Source organism: Gymnoscopelus microlampas (assembly GCF_963454915.1).
Source record: "Gymnoscopelus microlampas genome assembly, chromosome: 21".
NCBI classification, from domain to species: domain Eukaryota; kingdom Metazoa; phylum Chordata; class Actinopteri; order Myctophiformes; family Myctophidae; genus Gymnoscopelus; species Gymnoscopelus microlampas.
Genome location: NC_139958.1, coordinates 20,604,193 through 20,628,850, shown reverse-complemented (window position 1 = coordinate 20,628,850; position 24,658 = coordinate 20,604,193). Strand labels below are relative to the sequence as shown.

The 24,658-nt window shown below is 42.2% G+C and overlaps 1 protein-coding gene across 2 annotated transcripts in view; it reads right to left on the bottom strand.

The window, feature by feature from the left end:
* abl1 (c-abl oncogene 1, non-receptor tyrosine kinase) overlaps nucleotides 1-24,516 on the bottom strand; it is a 41,445-nt gene extending 16,929 nt beyond the window's left edge. The window contains exon 1 of one of the 2 annotated variants that reach the window (XM_084045987.1): nucleotides 22,803-24,516. In XM_084045987.1, the coding sequence (XP_083902113.1) occupies nucleotides 22,803-22,929 (127 nt within the window). In that variant the 5' untranslated portion in view covers nucleotides 22,930-24,516. Of the gene's footprint in view, nucleotides 1-2,999; nucleotides 3,733-22,802 lie in introns of those variants that run through there. The other variant, XM_084045988.1, reaches the window with a different exon arrangement.
* Nucleotides 24,517-24,658: the final 142 nt, after the last annotated feature.

The window sequence follows — 24,658 nt, the reverse complement described above, 5'->3', positions numbered from 1 at the left end:
TAATTTGAATTTCTAGGGTAATTTCTAGTGGCTGGTTCCATAAACATGGATTAAAATGAATCTTTCAGGTAGGTAGGTAATGGTATCTATCACCAAATGTTACTTCTTCTAGGATAAGGATTAATCTTTGCCCATGAACTAGACAGATTCAGCCTACGGTTAACTGTGGTATAAGGATAATTCCTTTTAACAGGTCGTTCATGAAAGTCCTTGCGGTCTTGTTTCCAATGAGAACCTGTGAGCAATTAGGGGTTAAGAGTCTTGCTCAGGGACAAATTTCATTTCATCGACACATATGCTGACCTGGCCTGGAATCGAACCTGGGGCAACCAGGGCCTCTGGCTCCCTAGGCGGGCTCACTAACCATTCAGCTATGGCCGCCCCAAAGATAGATGGTAAAGACAGACTTGCTCAAAGGATTACATTTCAACCCATATATATATATATATATATATATATATTTCAACCGTTTTCTTTTCCTGGATATTGAGAATAGACAAAGAAAAAGAAACTGACAAGGACGTGATTCAAGCAAGAAACAAATGGCCTAACAGCAGTGATTTATTTTCTTCAAATTAAAGCAGCAAATCCATGAGTTTAATGTCCTACATGGGATTTGAACCCACGTTTCCCGCGTGGGAGACCAAACTACTCTACTGCTCTTCCAAGATGGAATCCCAGCTTGGTCAGGCGAGATATTGCCCATCTGAGCTTCAGGCAGGGCTACCTGTCAACCAGTAGGTGCCTTACCAGACACCAGGGTCTACCTATTTCTCAATAGAAGAGAAGGGAGACCACCTAACACCACTACAGATGTGCTTGTTATATTGTATTAGCATTCTCCTCCATAAAGATTAAAATAAGTTCTGGATTGCAGCTTCAACACAAGGAAAAGATAAAACTAGTTAAGTAGCACTGTGCAAGATAAGAGAACTCAAGATAAGTTTGGATAAGAAAACAACAAGGATAAGAAAACAACAAGGACAGATAATGTGAGAGGGAGTAGGTTGGTCATAATGTGTAATAATGAATCGAAACCTATCAACACAGTAAAAGGCAAAGCCCCAGTGTTAATTGAAATCAGAGTGTAAAATTGGATACAGTCCATTTTGGTGCTTTATTAAAAACACTACACAAACACCACAAATGAACCCCGAGGCTTTTACTCTGCGCATGGCGCGTGTGTTCAGTTGCACTTGAGACCCCCACCACACATGTCCATTTTACTGACCACAAATACCACAGCTCTTTGTGAGATGGTCAGAGTACACTGGCACATGTACTACTGAATAGGAGCACACTCACACGAACTTATGCTCAAGCTAAACAGTGCTGCCACGACATGTTGCTCAACAAAACATTACACATTTTCTCCAGAAAAAGTCTTAAAACTTTTCAAGGTGGAAAATGCATCATTTTTGTCAGTGGCACTCAAAAGTGATTAAATGAGTGGAATTCTTGAAGCTCTCGCGGAACTATGACGGCATCGCTGTGCGTAATAGGAGAGCACTTAAAAACTCTCACCACAACATACCGATATGTGATAAAGAATGTCATGTGTCCAGGGTAACCAAGTCATTTCAACGACCATCATAATCCAATTCACACAACTCCACATCCTGAGGGGGGTAAAGGATACCCTCCTGGTTGGATACTTTTATTGTATCACCTGGGTGGGAGGTGGTGGAGAACAACACAGAGAGCTGAACCAGGCCTTAGATCTTGAGGCCCTAAAATGCAGATTGAAGACTGGGGAAGTGTTGGAAATACCAGGGCTGAGACTGACAAGCTACTGAATCTGGGAGAAGTGTTAACAGCCTCTCTGGTGGAAGACCATGATTATAGTCATTAGATTAGAGTTAAGAGAGAAAAAGTTCTTTGCTCTTTAATTTGTTCATATGGTGATTGAAGGGAGTTGGGAGAACCCCAGAATTCTCTCTATTAAGGCTTACTAACTGAACTGTTTTCATCATTTCTGTTAGATTTCCTTTGTTGCCCCAAGGTTTAATCTACAAAAATAAATCACTTCAGAACCATGCCATATCTATGCATGACATTTTGTATGCCATATCTATGCATGGCGTTTGTGTATGACCGAGGCATTTGACCACTTGAGCCTTATCGTTTACTTTGTCTTACGAGGGCGTAAAAAAAATGGCAGATCTACAAGCCATCTACGAGTTGAGCATTATAGATCTTCTCTTTTTGCCCAAAATAGGGAGGCCATGTTGAAAGTGGTTAATCAGTGTTATTCACTTTACTGGGGAGTGTTGCATGGCTTTTTGCTCCATTAAATCATTTGGTTGCACAATCTCTGGCACAGAGCGGACTTCACTGACTATTCCATTACAAATCAATTACTCTGTTCATTACATCCAAATGTAATGTACCCTGCTTTTCGTCGATTTGCATTAATCTTTCATTCAGACAAGGCAAATCCAATTAGCCCACTTTGCTTTGAGTAAAAAAAGATCCTACGCCAACCTGAAGTAATGGAAAATAAGTCAACTGTAGCCTGCACACCAACGAAAAGGAATTTAAAGCATATAGGTTTACATTATGTTGCAACTGCATTATGCATAGAAGCAATGAGCAGGACGGAAGAGGGGGAAAAGATCAGAAAGCTAGAGAAAAGGTTGCAGACCGAGATTAGAGCCCACTCTCCTCATAAACAAACGTTAAATGGGACATGGCTGGGAATCAGATTTCCTTGTATTCTCTTCTCCCTCTTTTTTTCCACTTCTCCTCTCTGCAGCTAGCCAGTGTGTCTGGCCTCCCTCACCCTCCCCTGCACTCTACAGCTTTCTAACCCCCTGCCCCTCCTCCACACACACACACACACACACACACACTTTCCAGAGCTAACGGACAGCCAAGGCTCCATTAGAGAAAACTTGTCTAATATAGCGCGTTCCTAATATTCTTTTCCTTTACCATAGACTTTAATGAACACCACCACCCTATGAACGTACAGAGGAGCCTTCCCAAAACATTCTTACCTTCCAAGTAGCAGCTGGATGAGGATGAGAGGCCTTTTTTAGATTTACACCCCACCAATTTCAGGCAAATCTCCAACATTTTCATTTGTTGTTTTTCCACTTCCCACCTAAAAATGTGCTCCTTTTTCAAATCGGATGTCACTCGGATGTCCCCTTTCCACTAGTGGTAATAAAGAAAAAACTTCTAAAGCGCAAAAGGACCGAAAACAGATGAAAAAGACATAGTACAAAGACATCAAGGGTGCTTATATACTTTCTTCTCAGATTCTTCCAGCTGTTGTAACCCCAGTTTCTCCAGTCTTCTTCCAAATAGAAAAGTGGACTCCGCTCTACCCAACAAAAGTCTACAAACTTTTTCCTCCCAGTGGCTCCATCTTGTTTTTCCCTTTAGTCCTTTGCTAGCTCCGCTTCAAAAAAGATCAGAATCAACCCAATAGTGCATCCATTCAATCTAAAAAGTGTGCCGGACATGCAGATGTGTCAGTGGAGTGGGCAGCGTTGCCGTCCAAACACTGCCATTCTTCTCTCCTGTCCCCTGTGTGAGTGAGCGTGTGTCCAAAGCAAAGCAGAGGGACTTGCTTCATGCTACAAGCTGCCAACAAAGGCCCTCTTTCAGGCACAGCCTGCTGTGCTGAATGACATCAGCTGGCCAGGCCCCTCCTACCTTCCCTAGCAAACACACGCGAGAGAGAGAGGAAAGAACCACCACCACACACTTGATAATAAGAACACAAACAAAACCACACCAGCATGCAAAGCTCATGCCAACCAAAGTGATGAAAGCTCATGAGATCCAACTGTAAACAAATTCAGATTTCGAAAAGAACTGGGGAGAAAAAATTCCCTTGTTCTTGTGTTTGCGAATCACAAGATGATTACAAGAAGCCCCTCCTCCCACATATCAACCCACAACCCCCCCCTTTTCTCTGCCTTTCCTCTCCCTCTCTCTCCTTCCAAGCCATGCTCTTTCCCTTTCCTTAAGTCTAAAATGTTTACAGGACAAAGAATGAGTTCTGGAAGCTGGACCGGCTTTTTAAACACACAGTTGAAACTTGGGAGCACAGAACTGATAACAGGGAGGAAAGCATAACCTTCAACTTTCTTCCATCCAAACTTAAAAGCACTGCTCAAACAACTGCCTGCCATGCGTTGTCTCAACTGGAGGTGAATTGTGAAATGTATGTTTGAAGTGATCATAATGAAGACATTTGTCTTCAGGGAAACATGCATAGCCATGTGTTTTTGGAAAAGGAACAGTTGTTTAGCCATTTCTGGAGGGAACAAAGAATCCTTGGCAGAAGCCAGGGGCTCTTGCGACATGACTGCACTATCTTCTGCCTTTTCTCAGCTGTCGTCAAGCATGCCTCTACGCAACTCATGACAGGTTGAGTGGTTCGGCCATACTGGTGCAGGAAACGTGCCAAGCAAGAAAAAAAAGGTGCAAATGTGAATGTTAGATGGTCTCTGAGTGTTGGCTGTGGAGGCCAACACGGTGGCTGCCACTGCAGCTATGAAATAACACCCCTTGAAGACTACTCTTCTCTGAGCCCAATGGCTTTTATGACCTTTGCTAAATTTATAATTAATTTTCCATCTGATAACAGATGATGGATTCCGTATGATTACAATCATCAAAATCCATATTGGCAAAGCAAGACTGTCCATATTGCTTATACTTATTCAATTGAATGTTGAAAATTTATATTTAATGTCTTTAAGCCTGATCTCTATGCTTCCTGCTTTGAACATGGACTATTACAAGCCCCATCGGATAACAGGCGGAACTTTTAAATGTTGAATACCTTCTTTAATTTAGTGCCAAATTAAGTACTGTATGGAGCACCATAGCAATTATAAGAGAAAAAAGGGGGGCTCCATGGAGCGCATATCTTGACCGGGCTGGGTTGCCTACCAAGGGCTGTGTACGCTATGGGTTGTGTGTTGTTTAGAGGCCCCTCAACATCAGATTTACATTTGGGGTTGATCGGATGAGGCATTTATGATTTTATTTGAAATAGGCCCCTTCCGCCCCTTTTTCAAGCCAATTATAGCCAAATGGAACAGAATATGAAACATTTATATGATACATGTTTCTCACATGACTCTAAAGATAAGGTTTGTGTGAGTTTTGGACCAAATCTGTAGGAGTAGTAAGTGTTTTTTATAATGCCATGACAACTGAATATCCCCCGCACTGGCCGCAGGATCAAAAACAGTCTATATGTTTTTAAATAAAATAAAAAATAACGGAAAATATAGTTAGGTTATGTCAGTCCAGCGGTTTGCAAGATTAGTATCTGCGAACAGACACACACACACGTGGAAGTGGGGCGAAAGCCTAATATCCGCCTCACGGCCATCCAGCCTGGTGGAGATAACTGCCTGTAGAATGGACCCAATAGAAATGGCCCCGGACCATGAAAACAAAAAGGGCCCTTGATGAGTCTATCACCGCACTGTATGTACGTACACAACTTCCTGCTGGGTGTGGGGACTGATGATGTAATTAAGAGTGCTTTTAACATTATAAATGCCACAAAGTCTTGCCACAAAAGCTTTAAAGGAGCTACACCATGAATTTAAAAAATAATAATAATATTTGATATCATATTGTTTATGTCCCTCAAACGTTTTTCAAAAGGTTTGAGCCTAAATCAAGCCTCAGATATACTCATTCCAACTAACTTCTCTCTGGCTTATAAAGCACTTTCACCTGCAATACCACATTGTCCTGTTTGGCACGGGGCGCTATTGAGCCAGTTTGTATGCATGTTATGTCCTGGTTCTGTGTGGAAAAAGTAAAAAAAAAAAAAAAAAAAAATGGGGGGGGGGGGGGGAATGAAAAAAACTTCTTTTTTTTGGGGGGGGATTTTTTTTTTTGGTTAGAACTGAAAAACGGGAGGAATTGTTCCCAGACGTGACGTAGGGTGGGGGAACAAATCTGACGGACTGTTTTCAGACCAATTTACATAAAAACCACAGATAGCCTATGAAAGCCTGCATGCTCGAAGTCGGGTATTTGTTGGAACAGAAGAGAGGTGGGGGAGACCAAAAACACACAAAAATGAAGAAAAAGTTAAAATTCATGGTGTAGACCCTTTAAAGGACGACTTCACCCATTTTCAACCTCTCTTCATATAATTGGTCCTCACTAATGCTCATTATTATAATATGGTAGCTTTTTTGTCTACCCCGTCCGTGTCTCAGAGGAGGGCTGTGGACAGTTCAGAAACTCACCTACCAGTGACATCATCGATGGGGAATCCAAGCTAATAGAAACTGCACGCTTTCTATTCCTGGGAAGTTAGCATGCTATAATGGAAGCCATCGTTCTCTTAATATAAATCGAAAAATAAATGTTGAAATCTTGTTTGAAAAAAAAAACATGCCTAATGATGATGTCACTGGTAGGCGGGTTACTGAAGTGTCCACAGATGGTTGAAAATGGATAGGTTGAAAATGCTCCAAGTCACATGACACCACGGCCTACCTCATGACATAACCCAGTCACATGAAAAGCATTGATTGAGTTACCATACATATATATACACACACACACACACACACACACACACACACACACACACACACATCTAACTATATAAATGGCGAGCAACTTCCGCACCCTAGGTGCGACACCCCACAGCTCTGTTATCGAATAAACAACGCACCGCCAGACCACATGTCGCCAACTGACTCGCCACGGCGGCCGCGCTGAATTTACGCGTCGCGTAGGGGACATCTCATTGCTCACTACACCTTTTCCACCGCGCAACATAATTAATTCTACTCACCAAATGTCGGACAAAACGGAAGGGGAGGCAGCTTCGTACCGTTTACCGTGCACACCACCGACACCGCACGGCGACGGGTTTCGCCGAAACAACACGAGCGGCCGCCATTGCACTCTGCCCATGTCCTCCACAACAGCACACACACAACTCCTTTGCTTCAACCCCCCCCCCCCTTCTTACGTACCTCCTTTGTTCCACCCAGGCCGTTACTTTCACTTCACTCATGTCTCGCTCACAATATGTCCGTCCTTCACGTGCCATGTTCATCCCAAACACAAAAACAAACAGCCACAGCACAGCACGCTGCCCACGGTAATCTGGTAAACAAACCTGCCTAGGTTCATGACACCACAGGACTCGACAGTGATGTCATCATTATGCAACCCGGAAGTACAAATACCAAGGATAGGTCAGTGATGTCAGTCGGGTTGCCAAGTTTGCTGCCAGGTTTTAAAAAACAAGCGACAGAAACAAGCAAACCGTGCATGAAAAAAAAAAAAACTGCCGAAGGGGTCCGCCATGTTCCAGGGGGGTCCCCGGGGGTCCCAACACTCACAGGGGTCGGCGGACCACCAGGGGGTCCGCGGACCACCAAAGTAACAATCACTATTAACATTTTTTTTTTTTTTTTTTTTTTTCTTCCTTTTGGACACTTTTACTCCGCCGATTTGGGTACCCCAATATACACGCACCCACGCTGGGCCCCGTGCGCGGCTGGGGTTGAGGGGGGCGTAGCCCCCCGAAACTCTAGTATATATATATATATAATAACTGGAGGAGGCACCAGCGCATAGTCCACCGGAAGTACACCCCCGCCCCGGGTTTGGTCATCAACTTGATGACAACAATAGAGCGTGCGCATTACAAACTACCTCCAATGAGCGAGCTCATGCGTCGAGCATAATGGTCATTGTGTGGGCCTAAGCTTGCAATACCAGAGCTGACCACTTGCTGACTTTTGTTTCAAAAATCTCTCCCGGTCCTGGAGGCACATGACACAAGGCCCTACAGGCCCTATGTCATGACATCTTCACAAATCTCATGATATCAGGCCCTACCTACTAACCCTGGGCGATAGATAAAACTAACTATCACGATATTTGTACCAAATACCTTGTGTGATAATATTGTGTTGTGACGATAATGTCTTCTTTTTTCAAAAATAGCCGGACAACAAGCATAACGCGCAATGCATTGGATCTTGTGCATGGGCTACAGAAAATGTAACACGTTTTAAAAGTATAAAATAAACCCAGACAATACAAAACTTATGCCATATCACAATATTACGACATCCAAAATCCCAGACGATATCTAGTCTCATATCACAATATTGATCTAATAGATTCTGTATAGCCCAGCCCTACTACATCATCACTGCAGTAGTGGCATGACAATCATGTTTATCATCATGCCACTAATGCACATACTGGAGCTACCAGCTACAACTTCAACTAGGACTTTGCTGTGCAATCAAGGCGAAATGCACTCGCTTCCTTGTACTCCAAGAAAGCCCCATTAACAATACCACAGTCACACAGCTCTGGGGAAATGAGGAGATGAAGGGAAGACGGACTACAAAAACCAAGGAGGAGGAAGAAAAAAAAGGTTGCAGATGGAGAAACATGAAGCACATTGTTTGGCAGTGAGCTCATAGGAGAATCACTCGCTGGCGTTTTATAATCCGGTCTCTCTTGGTATGTTAACAGTTAGCTGACGTACACACACCCACGGGATGGTTTCTGGGCCTTTTCCACTTTTGTGCCCCCTCTTGCTTAGAACCAGACCGATGCCAGATTTTTGGGTTCGATGCCGATCCCGATTTTGGAGGGTCCTATCCTAGACCACGATTATTGACGTTTTGACTGACATTTTATCAAAAAGTGCAATAGCTTCAAAATCTTAGATTTGATTGAAGTTTCTATTTGAGAATATTTAACTAGACTAAAAAAAAAACAAATTACATTTTGATAATAAAAAAAAGCCCTCCATATTTGGGCAAGATTGATGTCATCAATGTCAGAGATCCACAGGGAAGCCACGCTGTTATTATTAGACACTGTCTTGTTACAATTAACACTGAAGACTTTTACTGTGTTACCGTTCCATGATTCAGAATTCTTTACCACTGCACACACACACACAAGTAATGAACCTTCTGGGGGGATGCCACAAAATCGAATACTCTGCTATACTCTACACTTAACTTAACCCTATGTATTAGCTAACCGGCATCCCCCAGCAGTCTATACTTATATCTTTTTTCCCTCTACACCAAAGCTCTTCAATGAAAAATGTGAGCTTGTAAATATCCTATTTTCATTGAACGTTCATCCCCAGAATAGGGACCGCTAGGGTTCATGTGGTTATGACACTACGGCCCATATCAAAACAACTGGTGACTGCTCAGTTTCACACTCCATTACAATATACAGCCACACACATTCCTCCTCGGTTTATGCACGCACGCACACACACAGTCTCATGTGCATCAGGAGATGAAATCGGACTCTTGTCTAACAATGTCAAAAATGTCAGACAACTGACACTTGGCATCCGTCCTGTCCCTCTATGTCCGAACGCAAGTTATTGTACTTAAAACCAGGCAGCCTTCTAATTACAGGGGGCATGGGAGGGGAGAGTAGAGGACTGGGCACTGTGCAAGCGCATGTGTTTGCATATAAGTGTGTGTGGTTGTTTACTCAGAAGCCCACTGGAGAATGTAGCCAGAGTGTCTGAGTCGTGCAGGCATATAGTAGAGATGAGGAGAAGGGGTTTTGGATTCCACCTAATTCCATTGCCAGCGTGACCCACAGCAGGGCTGGGAGATGTTACACTCAGGGTGGGGACCCGTGGCAGTTGGAAGGTTAAGGGCTTAAGGCTTGGAGCCTAATAGGAACATCGTCATAAATTATTCATGCGCCAGAACCTGAGACTGGCCCAGTTGTCACTCAACACACTTTTTATGATCCACCAAGGCAACCTAAATGTGTCTGCTAACACACGGATACAAAACCATTATACACTCCCTCTTTCAAACACAGACAGTTCTCTCTATCACACACACACACACGCTGTCGGAACGAATTGTGGGATCGAATATAATTCGAATATGAAAAAATGATAATCTTTGAATACTGAAATTGCCAATTTAATGTTTTAATATTGTCCTCCATAAATGTACAGAGTAAAGCATCTAATGATGACTCTCTTCCTGACCGACCTATGTGAAAACAAATGCTTTTATCACGTCACACATGATCAACAATAAAGTTTGCATGCACTGCACACTGGCAAGCAATGTGTCTGTGTTGTGCGCGCTCAGCCGCGCGCCTGTGTTTGTCTCCCTGGTCACGCTGAGACTGAGACAGACCACGTTGGTTCTGCGCAGCAGGCAAGACTCCTCCTCCCTTTACCCCTATAAACTTCACTTGAAAGTTACGTTTAAGAAACTTTCATAAATATGACAACAGCGAAAGTTGTAACATTGCTTGCGCTGTCGCTACAACGTGGACCTGTGGCTATCAACAGCCCTGGGGACGGTGGATGGAGAGCCCGTTCTCGCTAGTAAACGTACAATGGATAGGGCTGCGGAACGGTGGATGGAACTCACTTTAATTTTACAGTAACATTCACAATATAAAAGTAGCTAACTACACACCCACGAAAGTGAGAAATTTCAAGTGGGTAAAACACAGCCACTTACAAAGAGACACGAACCAGCAGGAATTTTGCCATTTTATGAAATTAATCAGCGCCCAACGTGGACTGTGCTCAGAGGTTCCGAGTTCCGACGCACAAAAGCTTAAAACCAGTGAAAATGAAGAGGTATTTCCACACACCAAACATCCAAATCACACTGACAACCAGTGGAGTTTATTCAACCTAAGAGGACGAACTGCAGGGCCAACATCGATGGCCAGTGGCCAGGCTACGAGGTGTGTCTTTTCCTCTCGGACACGTAAGAAGTTGTAGCCTAATATTACTCCACTATCTCATCAAAAAACCCGAAAATGAACTTATATTAAAGCCATAAGAACCCTTGACTAATACAGTTGGTTTCACTATTTTGTTTAGCTTGTTATTTTAGCTGTTGCCAAAACAGGCCTTTCTGTCATCACAGCCCATTAGGCAGTGTTTGATACAAACAGGCCAGGCTGACATACTGTAGGGGGAATCAAACCAAGCCCGGCCTGCTCATTGGTACCGGCCAGAGAAGTATTTTCATAATACCATGGATTGCTAGCAGGTGCGGTAGCAGGACAACACAAGCAGGGTATGCCAGGTGAGGAAGCAGCACCGGTGCTAATCTCTTCATCGCACAGTGGAATGCTGGAAACCAAGACGGAGGAATGTAGACAGCAGAAATATGCATATACTGCATGCATTTTCTGTATGTATGTATGTGTCTGTCTGTATATCTATATCTATATATCTATTTATAGATATATACAGTATATATGAACACACTCTCGCTGCTCATCCTACAGACACCATTCAAGTATTTTGTTCAACATAAAGTCCACTTAACATTTTCTGCAGAAAAAAAATGTCTAGCTGATTAGTGCCGTGCCTTCGTCAAAGAGAGCACACTTCTGCTGTTCTTCTTACAGCCGTTTGTTTTGACAAGCTGACTTGATGACATATCATGTGTGAACAATACGAGCGGATTGATATCAGGCCCTTGGTACTTTACCACATTGCTCACTCAAATAAAGGCTGGGCATGTGATAAGTATAGTGTATACACTGTATATTACACACACATTTATAAACACATGTATCCTGATGTAAATCTAGTTGGAATACTTAAAACATACATCTTCCTATCTTGTATCGCTTTAACATGATTTCAATGCAGATATATCTTCCATACCTTGTATAGCTTTTCTTACATGATTTTTAAACGCAGATTTTGTTGATCAATGCGAGTTAGCTGAAGCTTGAGGCTTCTATCATAGTTGATTCAAGGCTCCATCTCGACTATTATATTCGACTATTAACAGCGCATCGCTTCATATCCAGGTCAATAACATTGCGCTTACCTGATCATCTCAGCATATTAAAATGAAATCAAGTTACAACAGTAGATCTGTTTGTTTTGTCAAGAAAGCAACACACGATTGAGTATTAACGTTACAAACATAATCCTTTGATTGGAATGTGCATCAAAACATCTGTCAAACATTTGTAAGATCCAAACATTTGTAAGATCCAAAATGCATACAAAAAGATAGAAGCCTCGGTACTGCCCATACACAGTGTTTAGCCTCGAGGCGATTCAGGAGGCCTTGGTGACTCCGCGACATCTGGCCATCTCAAAGACACCCGACTTCTTATTTTGAGGGAAATGTTTAATTAACACATTTTGAGGTTCAGCTAAAGAGATAAAAGGTTCAGTGCCGCTGCTACAGCTTCATCCTAGGGGAAACACTGGAATCTGTTACACTCTCTACCATTAGCATGGCTCTAGTTTATTCATTTGGCAAACCTAACAAACATGCTGTGATGATTTAGGATTGGAATGCCATCCAAATAAGCAAACGTATCTCCATCACTCTGTGATTGCTCCTTAGACTTAAATGAGTACAGTTTATATACACTTAGCTGGGCAGGCATAGTAAACAGGGTTGAGAAGACCAGTAAATTCCCTGTCTCTTTTTACAGACTTATCAACCTTGACATAATGTCTTGCAGACGTTGTCTAGATGTCTGGGTGAGGTCTATACTTGTCTGTCCATCTGTCCAGGAGGTAAAGAGACGAGACAGACAGAGCCACAGTAAGAGCAGCTACGACTATGGAGCTCTCAAGACTGCAGCAAGCATTATGGCTGGAGCTGCTTGGGCTCTTCTTTGTGTTTAAGTGGATCCAGATGCAGTGTGCGTAGCAGGCCCCCCTCTTATAGCGCTATGGAGAGGAGCTTAGCAAAACACAAAGAGACAGGACAGAATACCGGCACTGGATGGACTGGACTGATGAAAAAACATTAAGCGAGAGACTAATTTCAGTCAGCCAACAGATACATGATGGCTGAAGGAGGGGGAATGTAGGTGTACAGATTCTATATACCCTGTAGTTTGTCTTCAATGCATTCATCGCTGCATGAGGTTATCCAATATCCCATGAGGTTATCCAAAATCCTTCATCAATTATCCCGAGATTGATGCTGGTCTATAATATGTTTATCACATACCCATAGCCTTATTTATTCACAATGAAAACAAATAAATAGCATTTGATCAATTCTTTAATTGGATAAATAGATTGACATTACTGTCAATAAGGAAATGCCCTGGTGAATGGATGGATTTCCCAACAGCGTGATCTGGGAGCTGGCTGAAAACACGGCCAGAGTCGGCATTCTGTGAACCTTTGCAGGTTACCGTTTTCCACTCTGTGTTTTGGTTCCTTTGCGTCCAGATAAACTCATGAATTTTCCTTCAGCAGTGAGGTCGCTCGCGGTGACTGTTCAGCAGGTGGTGGCACTTCAGCTTGCGCTGATTGGTCAGATGCTGTATCAGCCCTAGGGGAAAGTACAGCTTGCATTGAATGCTCAGGTGCCATATTAGGAAAGATGTAGATAGGGGGCATGGTGGCGCAGTCGGTAGCGCTATCGCCTCACAGCTAGAGGGTCATGGGTTCGATTCCCGCCGGGCCACGCTGTGGGCGCGTGTCTTCTCCTCCGCGTCATCAGCGCCCATACCCTAGGTGGGGTTGGCGAAAGGGCCTACTCTGTGTGGAGTTTGCATGTTCTCCCCGTGTCTCCCAGGGTAGTTGATACCCTCAAAAAAACATGTAGTAATCCTGGTCGCTATACCGCCTCTCCCATGACAGCCGGGGCGCTTGATGGAGGGGAAAGGAACTGGTTGGAATAACGTGTTCCTTCCACGCGCTACGTCCTACCGGGGAAACTCCCCCCTGTCAGGTGACAAGAAAGTCAGTTGGCTCTCATGCATTGAAGGAGGCATGAGCTCGGCCCTGGCCTCCCTAGGCTGGTGAGGGGAGTGTAGCGCCCAGGATCACTTAGATAATTGGCACCGGGTGAAAAAGGGGTTACAAAAATTGTGGGATAAAAAAAATTATTAAAAAAAAGGAAAGATGTAGATAGAGAATACTTTATATGTAAATAAAAGGGTCAAGAGGGTGACAAGCTTGTGCTTACTGGTCAGCCATATCAGTTGAGGGCAGTTGACAGATCAGTGCAACCCAAAGTGCCATCCTGTGCTGAAAAATCACCATGAGTGAGCTCACTGCAGAAGGAACTCAACTCAGTCACCATGTCAAACATGGATGAAACTCAGCCGCCAAACCTGATTGCTTTAGAGTTTATCTGGGTGCAAGGGAACCAAAATTCACCAGGGCAGTTCCTTGTTGACAGTAATGTAATCTATTTATTAACTTAAAAGTGTAGATGAAATTATATTTTCTGGTCGTCTTTTGGAATAAATAAGTAATGCTATTTTTTGGTATGTATGTGATAAATAATCACCAAGTATTTGTTGTTGCTATCATCCAACCGAGGGCTAGAGCTTGGTGAGCTTGTAGAGCGGCTATTTTCACTATTTTAAAATGTTTTTAAAATAGTAATAAAAAATCACACCCTATGTGAAGGTAGCGGCGCCTTGATACATTTTGTCATCGATATGTGTTTATAATGTGTTTATAGCCATGTGTCACATGAAGCTTGACCAATCACTTTGTTGACGGGTCTGACCAATCAGAACGTTGACGGTGAACACGGACAAAGTCAGGTATAGAGCAGGATCCGCTCTATACCTAAAGGTATAGACCTAAAGGTATAGAGCGGCTAGCGCCGCTAAAAAGGAACTGTTTTGGACATACAAGGTTTCCACCCAACAGCAACACTATACAAAGATAAGATGTGCTATGATGATTAAGTTAATATTCTGCTAATAGACAAAACACATCGACTCCTATGTAGGTCCTGCTACTAAGTAGGACCACAATGGAAACAAGTCCCCAGGACTTTTTTGTGTTATCCTTTTAGCCTTAATGTCTGATTGTACCTCGTGCGGTTTACATTTCTGACTAATAAAGTATTCAATCAATCAAAGCATGACAGAAAAAAAGAAACATTGCAAGAACGGTTTGTTTGATGTAAGGTGAAAAGAGCAACACCCTCATCTGATGTAAATCTCAAGAAGACAGAAATTGGCATGACAGGAATTATCCCCATCTGACTTTTTTTTGTGCTCTGTTAGGGGACAGAGTTTCAGAATGAGAAGGTTGTGACTGGATGGAATTTTTACCACGGGATGGAATTGGCATCCTAGGTAGCAGGTTGTCTGCAGAGAAAACAACAGCTGTGTCTGGGGCTAGTGCTGCCTGCTAGGGCCTGGAAAGAGAAATAGAGGGGTGGGGGTTCTCGGTGTTTAGGAGTGGCAGAAAGCTCCCACACATAATTCCTATCTAAGACATGTTTTTCTGTGTGCAAACATGGCAAATATCCAATATAATTCCTTCAACTGAGGGCCTGTAAAGTTACATTTTCAAAATAACGAATTAAGCCTTTTCATCTCTGCTATCAGGGATTACCAATGTGAAGGCGATTCATGATTTTTAAAACGATAGTTTAATTTTGTATTGGCACACTATCTTCCAATCTACTACATGGTCCATGATGGAAACGGTAGGGCATGGTAAACAGTTTTTAATACTTAGTTTTCAGTTTTCTGCCTTCAAGTCCAAGTTCGAATGCTTCCTCATAATGTGCAAATAAACAGTGATTAATTGGTTCAACATTGCTTGAGCAGCCAAAGACAGATAGTACGGGCCACAGACCTTTTATAGGGCAGCCATGGCTGAGTGGGTAGAGAGGCCGCCTGGGAAACACAAGGTTTGCGCCCCGGTCTATGTGTCCCTGAGCAAAACACGTAACCCCTAACTGATCTCTGGGCGCTGCCTCCGTAGCACCCACTGCTTCCGAAACTTAGGATGGCTTAAATGCAGAGGACACATTTCACATGTGCAAATATACAGTGATTAAAATCTGTTAAATTAAAGCCTGCTAAATCCTACTAAGCTCCGACGTGGAGGCTAAAAAATATGATTTGGCCAGTTGGGTGTACACCCCCCTCCAGTGATAAGACTTTAATGTACATTTAACCTATTGTATAACATGTATCGCAAATGTGAAGCTAATGACTTGTGTTGGTAATAAGAACGGGTGGTAAGATCCGTTTAAATCTGGCAGATTATTTTTTGTTTATAGAATGTCACAGTAAGGCTTAGACCTACTGACTGACCTTATCAGTATGTAAATGTCTGTCAATGTTTATACGATTCGGTCTGTATTATAAAGTGCTTACTGGCTGACTGAGCTGTTTACTTGTGTATTGTTGTATCAACAGCTGGAGCCTATTGACATGAAGGGAGTTTGTAACAGCGTGCAAGCGTCCTTTTTGAATACTGGAAGCTATCAACATGATGTAATTAAACAATACTCATGTATGCAACAATGAAAAAAGGGCAATTGAACATTATTATTAATGCCAACAGTTCCAAAACAATGCAGCTGCATATTGCACTACAATTTCACCTATAGTACTATATTCAACTAGCATAAGTCTACATCTCCAAAGCTTTTTATCATCAACATGCCAAAACCGTTTGGCAAATTGCACAAACATGGGGTTGCGACTGATGAAACTGAAAAAGTAGCTGCCAATTAGTCTAAATCAGCAGACAATTAAAGGGCATAAGAAAGTAAGATTGCATATCACGGTAGTATACTGTAGGACTTATTGGTTTTGTTTTGGCTCTCTTCAAAGCGTTTAGAAAAGCCAATACATTTCTGTCTGCTAAGCCTCATTGTTCACTTCATGCACGTGTTCTGTATTCTAGAGAGGCCTCTCTAGATATCTGTTACTTTCAAATTACAAGAAATTGTACAGTAATTCAGGATAATTTAATTGACCTAGTGTTTTTGACACCGACATGCAATGCCAAGTACAACTTGGAGGTAATGTTTGGTCTTAATTGGTCTTGTTTCTGAAACTAAAGTGACCAAACATCAAACACCAAATTGTTTTAACCCATTAATACCTGGAACTGTATCATTTTTAGATTTGAGCTAAAAAGCATTATTTTACACTTTGGGCTATTCAAAAATAGCAGATCTACAAGCTCGTAGTGCGGCACTCGGTGCCGCGCTATGAGCTTGTATTATTTTTGAAAAATATATTTTTTTAAAGTATATATTTTTGAAAAATCTTGAAAATGTGTGCACATCTTTGAATATGTATTTTTTTAAAGCGAACGTTTTTAACTCAAATCTTTGCTTCTGGGGGTCCCTGGAACAAAATATTTTGATGGGGGTCCGCAGCCAAATACATATAATTTTGGGGGTCCTTGACATGAAAAAGATTGAGCACCACTGATATAGAAACATATGCTTTTCAGAAAACTGTTGGGATTTAGGAGACATGTAGAATCGGCTTCAGGTCTCAATGGGTTAATATCAATGAATTGTTGTTGGTTTACGCTAAAGCCAGAGAGAACCAGGGTGCAGGGTAACAGATTAAAAGTCTGAATGTGTGTGTTTTCATTCTTTGGAGCCACATGGCTGCGACGTGGCCAGCCAGGGGTAGGGACAAGCCACCGGGGGCCCAACAGCTGGCCTGAATGAGCCTTACCAGGAGGCGCCTACTCTGTGTGTGTGCTTGTGTTTGTGTGTGCATACACACCTAAACCCCCCCCTCATCTTCAGGACCCATGGGGATCATAGGGGGAGATTTGGTGTCTAGACTGTACAGATTCCACGGGTTCCAGCCAAGAGAGAGAGAGGTACAGAAAGAGAGAGAGTGAGAGAGAAGTGGGCTGACTGACTCCATACATGCTGAATGCAGCTGCTGCAAGAGAAGCTCACACAGAATGCTGAATATACCAGGAAGTGGGGATGATGTCATATAACGACTAAAATAGAGGAGGGGTCAGGCAATCTGGCCACACCCCAAAATCTCCCCTTTGCTACCTTACATGAATTAAAAAATATATTTTTAAAGGTTAATTCATATAACCATTACAATGGGTACAGTTCTTGTAGCCGTTTAAAAGGTCTGTGAACAATATGACCCCTTTGATAACCTACGTGTGACTAATCCTCAGTCTGACCCCCACTCTAGATATGCAAAACATTCGATACATTTACTGGAATCCACAAAGGGGCTGGCCTACAATACAAAGTAGACACCATAAGGACTGTAACTGCAAGGTGGGGGTAGAAGAAAAAAAAAAGGTCCACTGATAATTCTTCATTTCAATTACAGTGGAGTTTAATAAGCATACTCAAGCTCAACTGGTTTAAGTTTTGGGGGGGGAAAAAGGATCAGTATGTTTGTGCCATGTTTTACTTTTTTAGAATCAAACATGACAACATTTTCCCTTAAGGCCAGTAGTTACTGACCACCCCAAAATCCCACTTCATTTCCAGCTGGAAACTTGTGTTGCGAAGTCATACCTCATCTCTGCCTTTCATTTTCTTGTCTCTCTACACTCTCCTGAGTAAATAAAGAAAATAAAAAATAAAGCCAAAAAAAAGAAAACAAATCTGTTAACCTTTTTCACAATTGCTTTTAAAAGAAAATTAATTTGAAACGGTATACCCTAGAGGCTGTAGGGCAATTGTTATCAGCAGTTCACTTGACAAGACACAAATGTAAAAGAATATGTGTCTATTCGGGGCCTTGCAAGTCGGGGCCATGCAAGTCAGGAACAATGCAAGTCGGGAATACATGCCATTGCCAACCTGTTTGTGCAATTCTCCTTTACCTGATGTAGTCGTTAGATAGATATTAGTGTTTTTTTGGTTCTCAGAAACAGTTGGTCCGACCGAATTGCTGCTCGGCACTGCACATTGGGTCATATGGGACACACATGCCAAGTTTGAGGCTGTTTGGTCGGACGGCTCCCGACTTGCCCGGGACACACAGACACACACAGATTTGGTTAATTAAAGGATCGATAGATAATGAGGAATATTATCCACAGATCTGAGTGCATTTCCTCACTACATTCCGTTCGCCCGATGACGCAAAAAAATAGCTACGCTTGCCTCTAATAAGTGAACTGAAGCTACCTGAAATATAGTGCTCTTCTGCACATCTGTTTTCAGATGCAGAGGTGCCGTGGAGCTATATTTTGGACAGAATGATCGCAAAAGCATATTGCGATCATAACTGACATACCGCACTTCTATATGACAGCTCATTTAAATCCGGCCCTTGGAAACAGAGTATAGTGTTTAGTAGGTTTAAGTGCCTCCATCCTCCACCCCTGAGATCTTGTGGGTTTTCTTCCCATTTCCTCTGGCAGTGTTGTTTTTTTCAGCAACGGCAGGAAAACAAATGAGGAGCATCACCGATTCATTAGATACATTTACACAGCACTTCCATATAGACCCAGCAAAAACAGTACAGGCACACAGAACGGGCACCATCCTAGTTCCCTCAGAAAACTAACACTACAGCAGATGCAGAACGCAGGGAATCAACGGAGGGATGTTGCAGCAGTGGCTAGACTGGACAGTGGAGAGTCAGAGTGGACACACACTCAAGTGTTTCCCCATACCATAGACATTAGTGGCCAATGGCCACCCACTAATCGAGAAGAGCTGCCCACTAACCGCCGACTGTTTCCCTCATTCCCTTCAACAACGTCAACTTTTAGCAAAGCAAACAGCTACTACCACATGTGTTGTTCTGAACTCCAATAATGCACTGACACTATACAAAACTATAACAAGTATATATAGTATATGCCAATTGAAAGGAACACACAAGTGCTACAAATGTTCACTTTACTGTAGCATAGAATTCAAAAAGTTCAGGAGAAAACTTTGTCTCTGATTGTGATTATTTTGTCTACAAAATGCTACATTATAATATAATAAATCAATCCAGGACAGTGACATGTTATGACAGTAAACACTGGACTGTAGAGTTGGCAACCACAGTAATTATAACACAATGACTACAACATGTAAAATTTGGATTTCAGTATTACCCCGCAGTTCAAAGTTCTAACTAGTTGAAATGTGACTCATTACAGGATGAGACTACACATATTTTCATTAACGATGTTAAACTTCAACTATGGGTTGTATAGCTACATGGTAAATGGTGCATTTATATAGCACCTTTATCCAAAGTGAGTCTTCTTTGGAGTCCCACTTAATCTGCTTTGCAAATGTGTGTACTTTGGACAACAAATGTGGATTTAAAATGCGGCTGTGGGTCCATGTGTCTAATTTATTCCAACATATTTAGAGTAGCAGAGGCGCCTCTAAATAGTATAGGTTAACTCTTTCCAAGAGTGTTTTTCTTCTTGTTCACTTGACTTTTATGATGGTGTAAGCCTGATTCTTGTCTTCATTGTCTGATGAAGAGCCGGTGAGGCTCGAAAGGTCACCTCCAATGGTGGAAAGGAACCAATCAATATTATAAAACTGGAGCATGATCCCGTGTGGTACTTTAGTGATTGGATGTGCGTTATTGTTTGTTTCCGTGACAGAAGAGCTCACAGGTGGATAGGAGAAGACCAGACAATCTGTGTCTGTCTCTGGTGGTGCTCAAGTACAGTGACTGTCGGGTTGACTGTAAACAATCTAGGCCTGTATTTCACCTATATAAATAAAATGAATATAAGCAAAGAAAGTCACCAAATAGGCCATGTAGTTGCTCAATATTGATTCATTTCACATTTACAATAGCTGGTTTAAAGATTTAACCAAATTTAGGAACGTGTCACAGCAAAAGAAGACACATCTGCCCTGATTGGCCGTCGCTCGAAACTTGTTGTCGTTGATGTGCATGAAACTTTTTTTTGACACTGCTCATTTATAGGGGTGCAACAGCTAATCACACAAATTGATTACTCGCAACATGAACTTGTAGATCAGCTATTTTTGTGTGACACAGTTGTACAACAAAGTATAAGATAAGGCTTAAGTGATCAGACTGATCGATTATTTGATTTTGTCAAATATAACTTTCACATCAATTCATTGACGTATAAAAAACATGATTTTTCGATTAATCGAAAGAATAATTGCCAAGATGATAATCGATAGTTGCAGCTGTACTTATTTGGATGAAGTCGAACTCTTCTCAACTTTGTCAGCAAGTCGTGGAGATGTCGCCAGGCGTCTCACCACTCCAGTCCATGTTGCAGAGTCAGTATAGCCGCCGAGCTACCATTGGACATGAATGACTGCTGGCCATTTTATCACTTCGCTGACAGTGTGAGTGACTGCGAGTTTAAGGAGAAACGTAAGAGATTTTGAGACATTCTTAGCATGAAGCAGAAAAACTAAATGTGCATCCACAATATTGCACAATGCCGTTTTAATCAAATAATAGAATGTGCCTTATTTGCTGGTATATCACCATCTAGGGCCAAGCCAGCCGAACCAGGATTGTCCCTTATATATATTAATTCACTGCTTTGTTTTGCAGAGCCAACATAAGACAGACACTGGCTATTCTAAGCATGTTCGGAATTAAATACCCAACATGTGAACAATGAGAAATTAACAAGCTACATGATAACATCACAGTGACTACCAGAGCACAGAAGTAGTAATGAAAATTAAGTAGTAAATGAGATTTGGCCTCAGGCTGTGCTTTGTAATTAACAACAAAGGGACATTAAAAAACAACCAAATGGGCAAAACACATAGTAGCTCCCCTGAACCAAATATGCATGAATATGAATTATCCCTGCAAATAACAACTCTGCTTCCAATGTGCTCAGACAGATCTCTCCAAAACGCTGTTCAAGTTAGCCAATGACAGCATACCTCCACACTGTACAGTACTCAACGGTGCCGAGAATGGAGACAGGTCTTTGCTTGCCCTACACTGCCTCACTCTCTCTCCCAGGTGGCTGCACGCAGAGGCCTGAACCTGCCTGGTGAGAGGTAGCATGGCGCTGGCTAACATTGTACAATTGGTACAATTGTACAACTAGCATTAGGCTCACCAGGAAGAATAACACTGATGTAGAAGTATGTGCTGACATTACCCTCCACTTGCACCGTGAGTCACATCCCTCTCATAACCTATTCCTCACCAAATGCAGAGGAGTGGTAGCGATGGGGGGGGGGGGGGGGGGGCACAACCTTTTATTCTGTTTTCTGACCTGTGAAGGTCTTTTTCCCCTCGGTATTGTGCAAGAAGATCCATGAGTGGAATGTATCCCTGGCTGCCACGGCAGTCAGGACTCATTTGGTAATGTCATCAGCTTTTAACTCAATGGCGTGCATCCGATTCAATGGCAATCACTTTAAAATATCAAACTATCAAAATGAATCTCAAGTAACAGATTTCCCTACATTTAATTTGTGATGATCATGAAATCATGATTAGCTCAGGATGCACGTCACCAATGCCTTCCATTGACATCTTGCCATGCCTCACTAATGCTTTATTTTATATCATACCTTTCCACATTCCGGCTGCCAGATTATGCTCTAAAGTTTAGAACCATAATCTGGCTGGGTTTAGAGTTTAAACCCATTGCTAAAAAAGGTGCTTAGTCCTGCCTACAGCCTTTTTCTTATATAGAAAATCTCCATGGGCCTATATACTTAGCACTGGCTCAACCACAGAGCAATCCAGATAGGCTGTAGGAGATGCCAAAGACCCTGGTTAATGGTTAAAGGCTTAATTATGACACAAAAGGAAGCATTTATAGACATAAGACTATGATTTCTTGTGTATTGGCTTTATGTAATCTGCCTTTAACATGAGGTGTGTTTTTATTGTAATATAACATGTTAAAAGATTTGTTTTAAAACATCCAAGATGTGTAGGAACTTGTGTACCGGTATGTGAAAACAACTGCATGAACTACAGACTATCAAATTACCAAAAAGGTGATAAAACACATCAGCGATGACACACGCCTCGTGAATAAAATGACCAACTGTGTGAAGTATGACTTTTAGACTGGCTTGATTTCCATGGTAGAAGAAAGCATTTTCTCTTACCGTGAACAGCGAAAACATTACAGTGCTGGGCCCCATGGCGCGATGACTCTCTTTTCCCAGCCTTGATGAAGGCCGGCAGACTGGGTCTCCTCTGGTCCCCGACAAACTTCCCCGGCTGCTGCCCCATAAGGGCAGGGTGCCAGGCCGCAGCCGGGACCTCTCCAAGCTGGACTCACTCACCGTCCAAAAGTCAGCAGTCAGGTAGTGAGAAAGTGGAGAGAAAACAGGAGTCCCTTCTGCTAGCTCAGGTTGGCCTCCCCTGGATAGCAGGTGATGGTGAGGAACACTACTGCAGGTCCTTGCTCCTTTGATATATCTCAGTTTATCATGCATTAATGGCACCCAGGGGTTTCAGAGTTCAAATAAAAGTGATTTACATTAATATGAGGGGGTAAATAATAATAATAAATCAGATACACTGATGATGATCTAAGGGCAGATTGTAGTCTTTTTTGACAGAAAAAACACATTCACACGCCTCACAAATGCAAGAAGCAGCATAATGTAAGCCTATTTGACAGCACTAAAATGAAGTTGCTATATTCTATCTAGAGGTTAGTGAACAACACTATGGCACAATGGTAAACTATACCCAAGAGAATCACAGAGGTATATCTAAAGGTATACATTATCCAGAGACCAATTAGCTCCTACAGTAAAAGTGTATAATGCAATTGTCTCCTAAGGCAATGGCCCAGTAAAACTTACATTTCTTCTGTAGGCATTCAACATTTTTTTTAAGCAAAGTTGTTTACAAATCACTAGTCTACAGGAGTAGCACACATGTCAATGTGAGACATGCATTACTCTGTAAAACATTTCATCTTCTTTTGGGATATTGGAATGTAATGCCATTTCAATTCACCATGAAGACCAGCAATCTGACAAACTAACAGGTCAAACACGTCTTGTGCATCACAGCAGGCCATGGGGATGCAAACAACATCAATACGTCCCAAGTTGACAGGCAACACAGGCGTTTAATCTCTGTACTGAAGAAACTGAACCCTGCTTTTAAAGCTTTCAACTCCTGAAAAGCACACAAACTATTGAGCCATAACGTTGATGCTAATATAATATTTGGTGCAAAGTAAAGATCCTTCCCCATCCCATGGCAAAAAAAGACACTGTCAAAAACCATGAAACCATCTTATTTAGCCAATGAACTGAAAATTGACACACTTCTACCAGACAATAGGACTGCTCCATAAATACTACACTAACAGGTCAAACGTGTGAAAAGGCATCATAGTTAAGGCCAAACAAACAAAGTCTACACACTGCTGTCTGACCAAAGTTAGCAACCCAAAGCTAATGTTGGAAGATAGTTAGCTACGAAGGCTAACTTCTTTAGCACAGCGCGAGACGATTGAAACACACACATCAACAGTTGGCTCGCGCTGATAACACGCCGGCGGTAACTTACTGTCGGACACTAGACTAGTGTGCCTTTAATGTTCACATTACAGCCGAAACATTAACTGTGAAACTGACTAACGCTTTGGTCAATGTGTCCATCTATCTCTCATCCATTCCAACCCTTTGCCTGGGCATTCAATTAAAAAGTTTCCAAACTTCCGTGTCTGTCTTGCTTGCAGAGTTTCTCTCTCGCTCGTGCAACGAGAGGCACTTTAATCCAGACGCAGAGATCAGTGTTGCCAGATTCTGCGAGAGAAACAAGCAACCTGGTTTATGAAAACAAACCCAAAAGAAGCCACTACTCGACTATGGCTATTTGAGACAATCTACAAGGTATAAGCTCTCGTTGTGAGCTTGTATCTTTTTTTTAAAGAGGGGACAAAAATCTTGGATTTTATTTTGTAATTTTGTGTGTTTTACACAAATCTTTGGGGTCC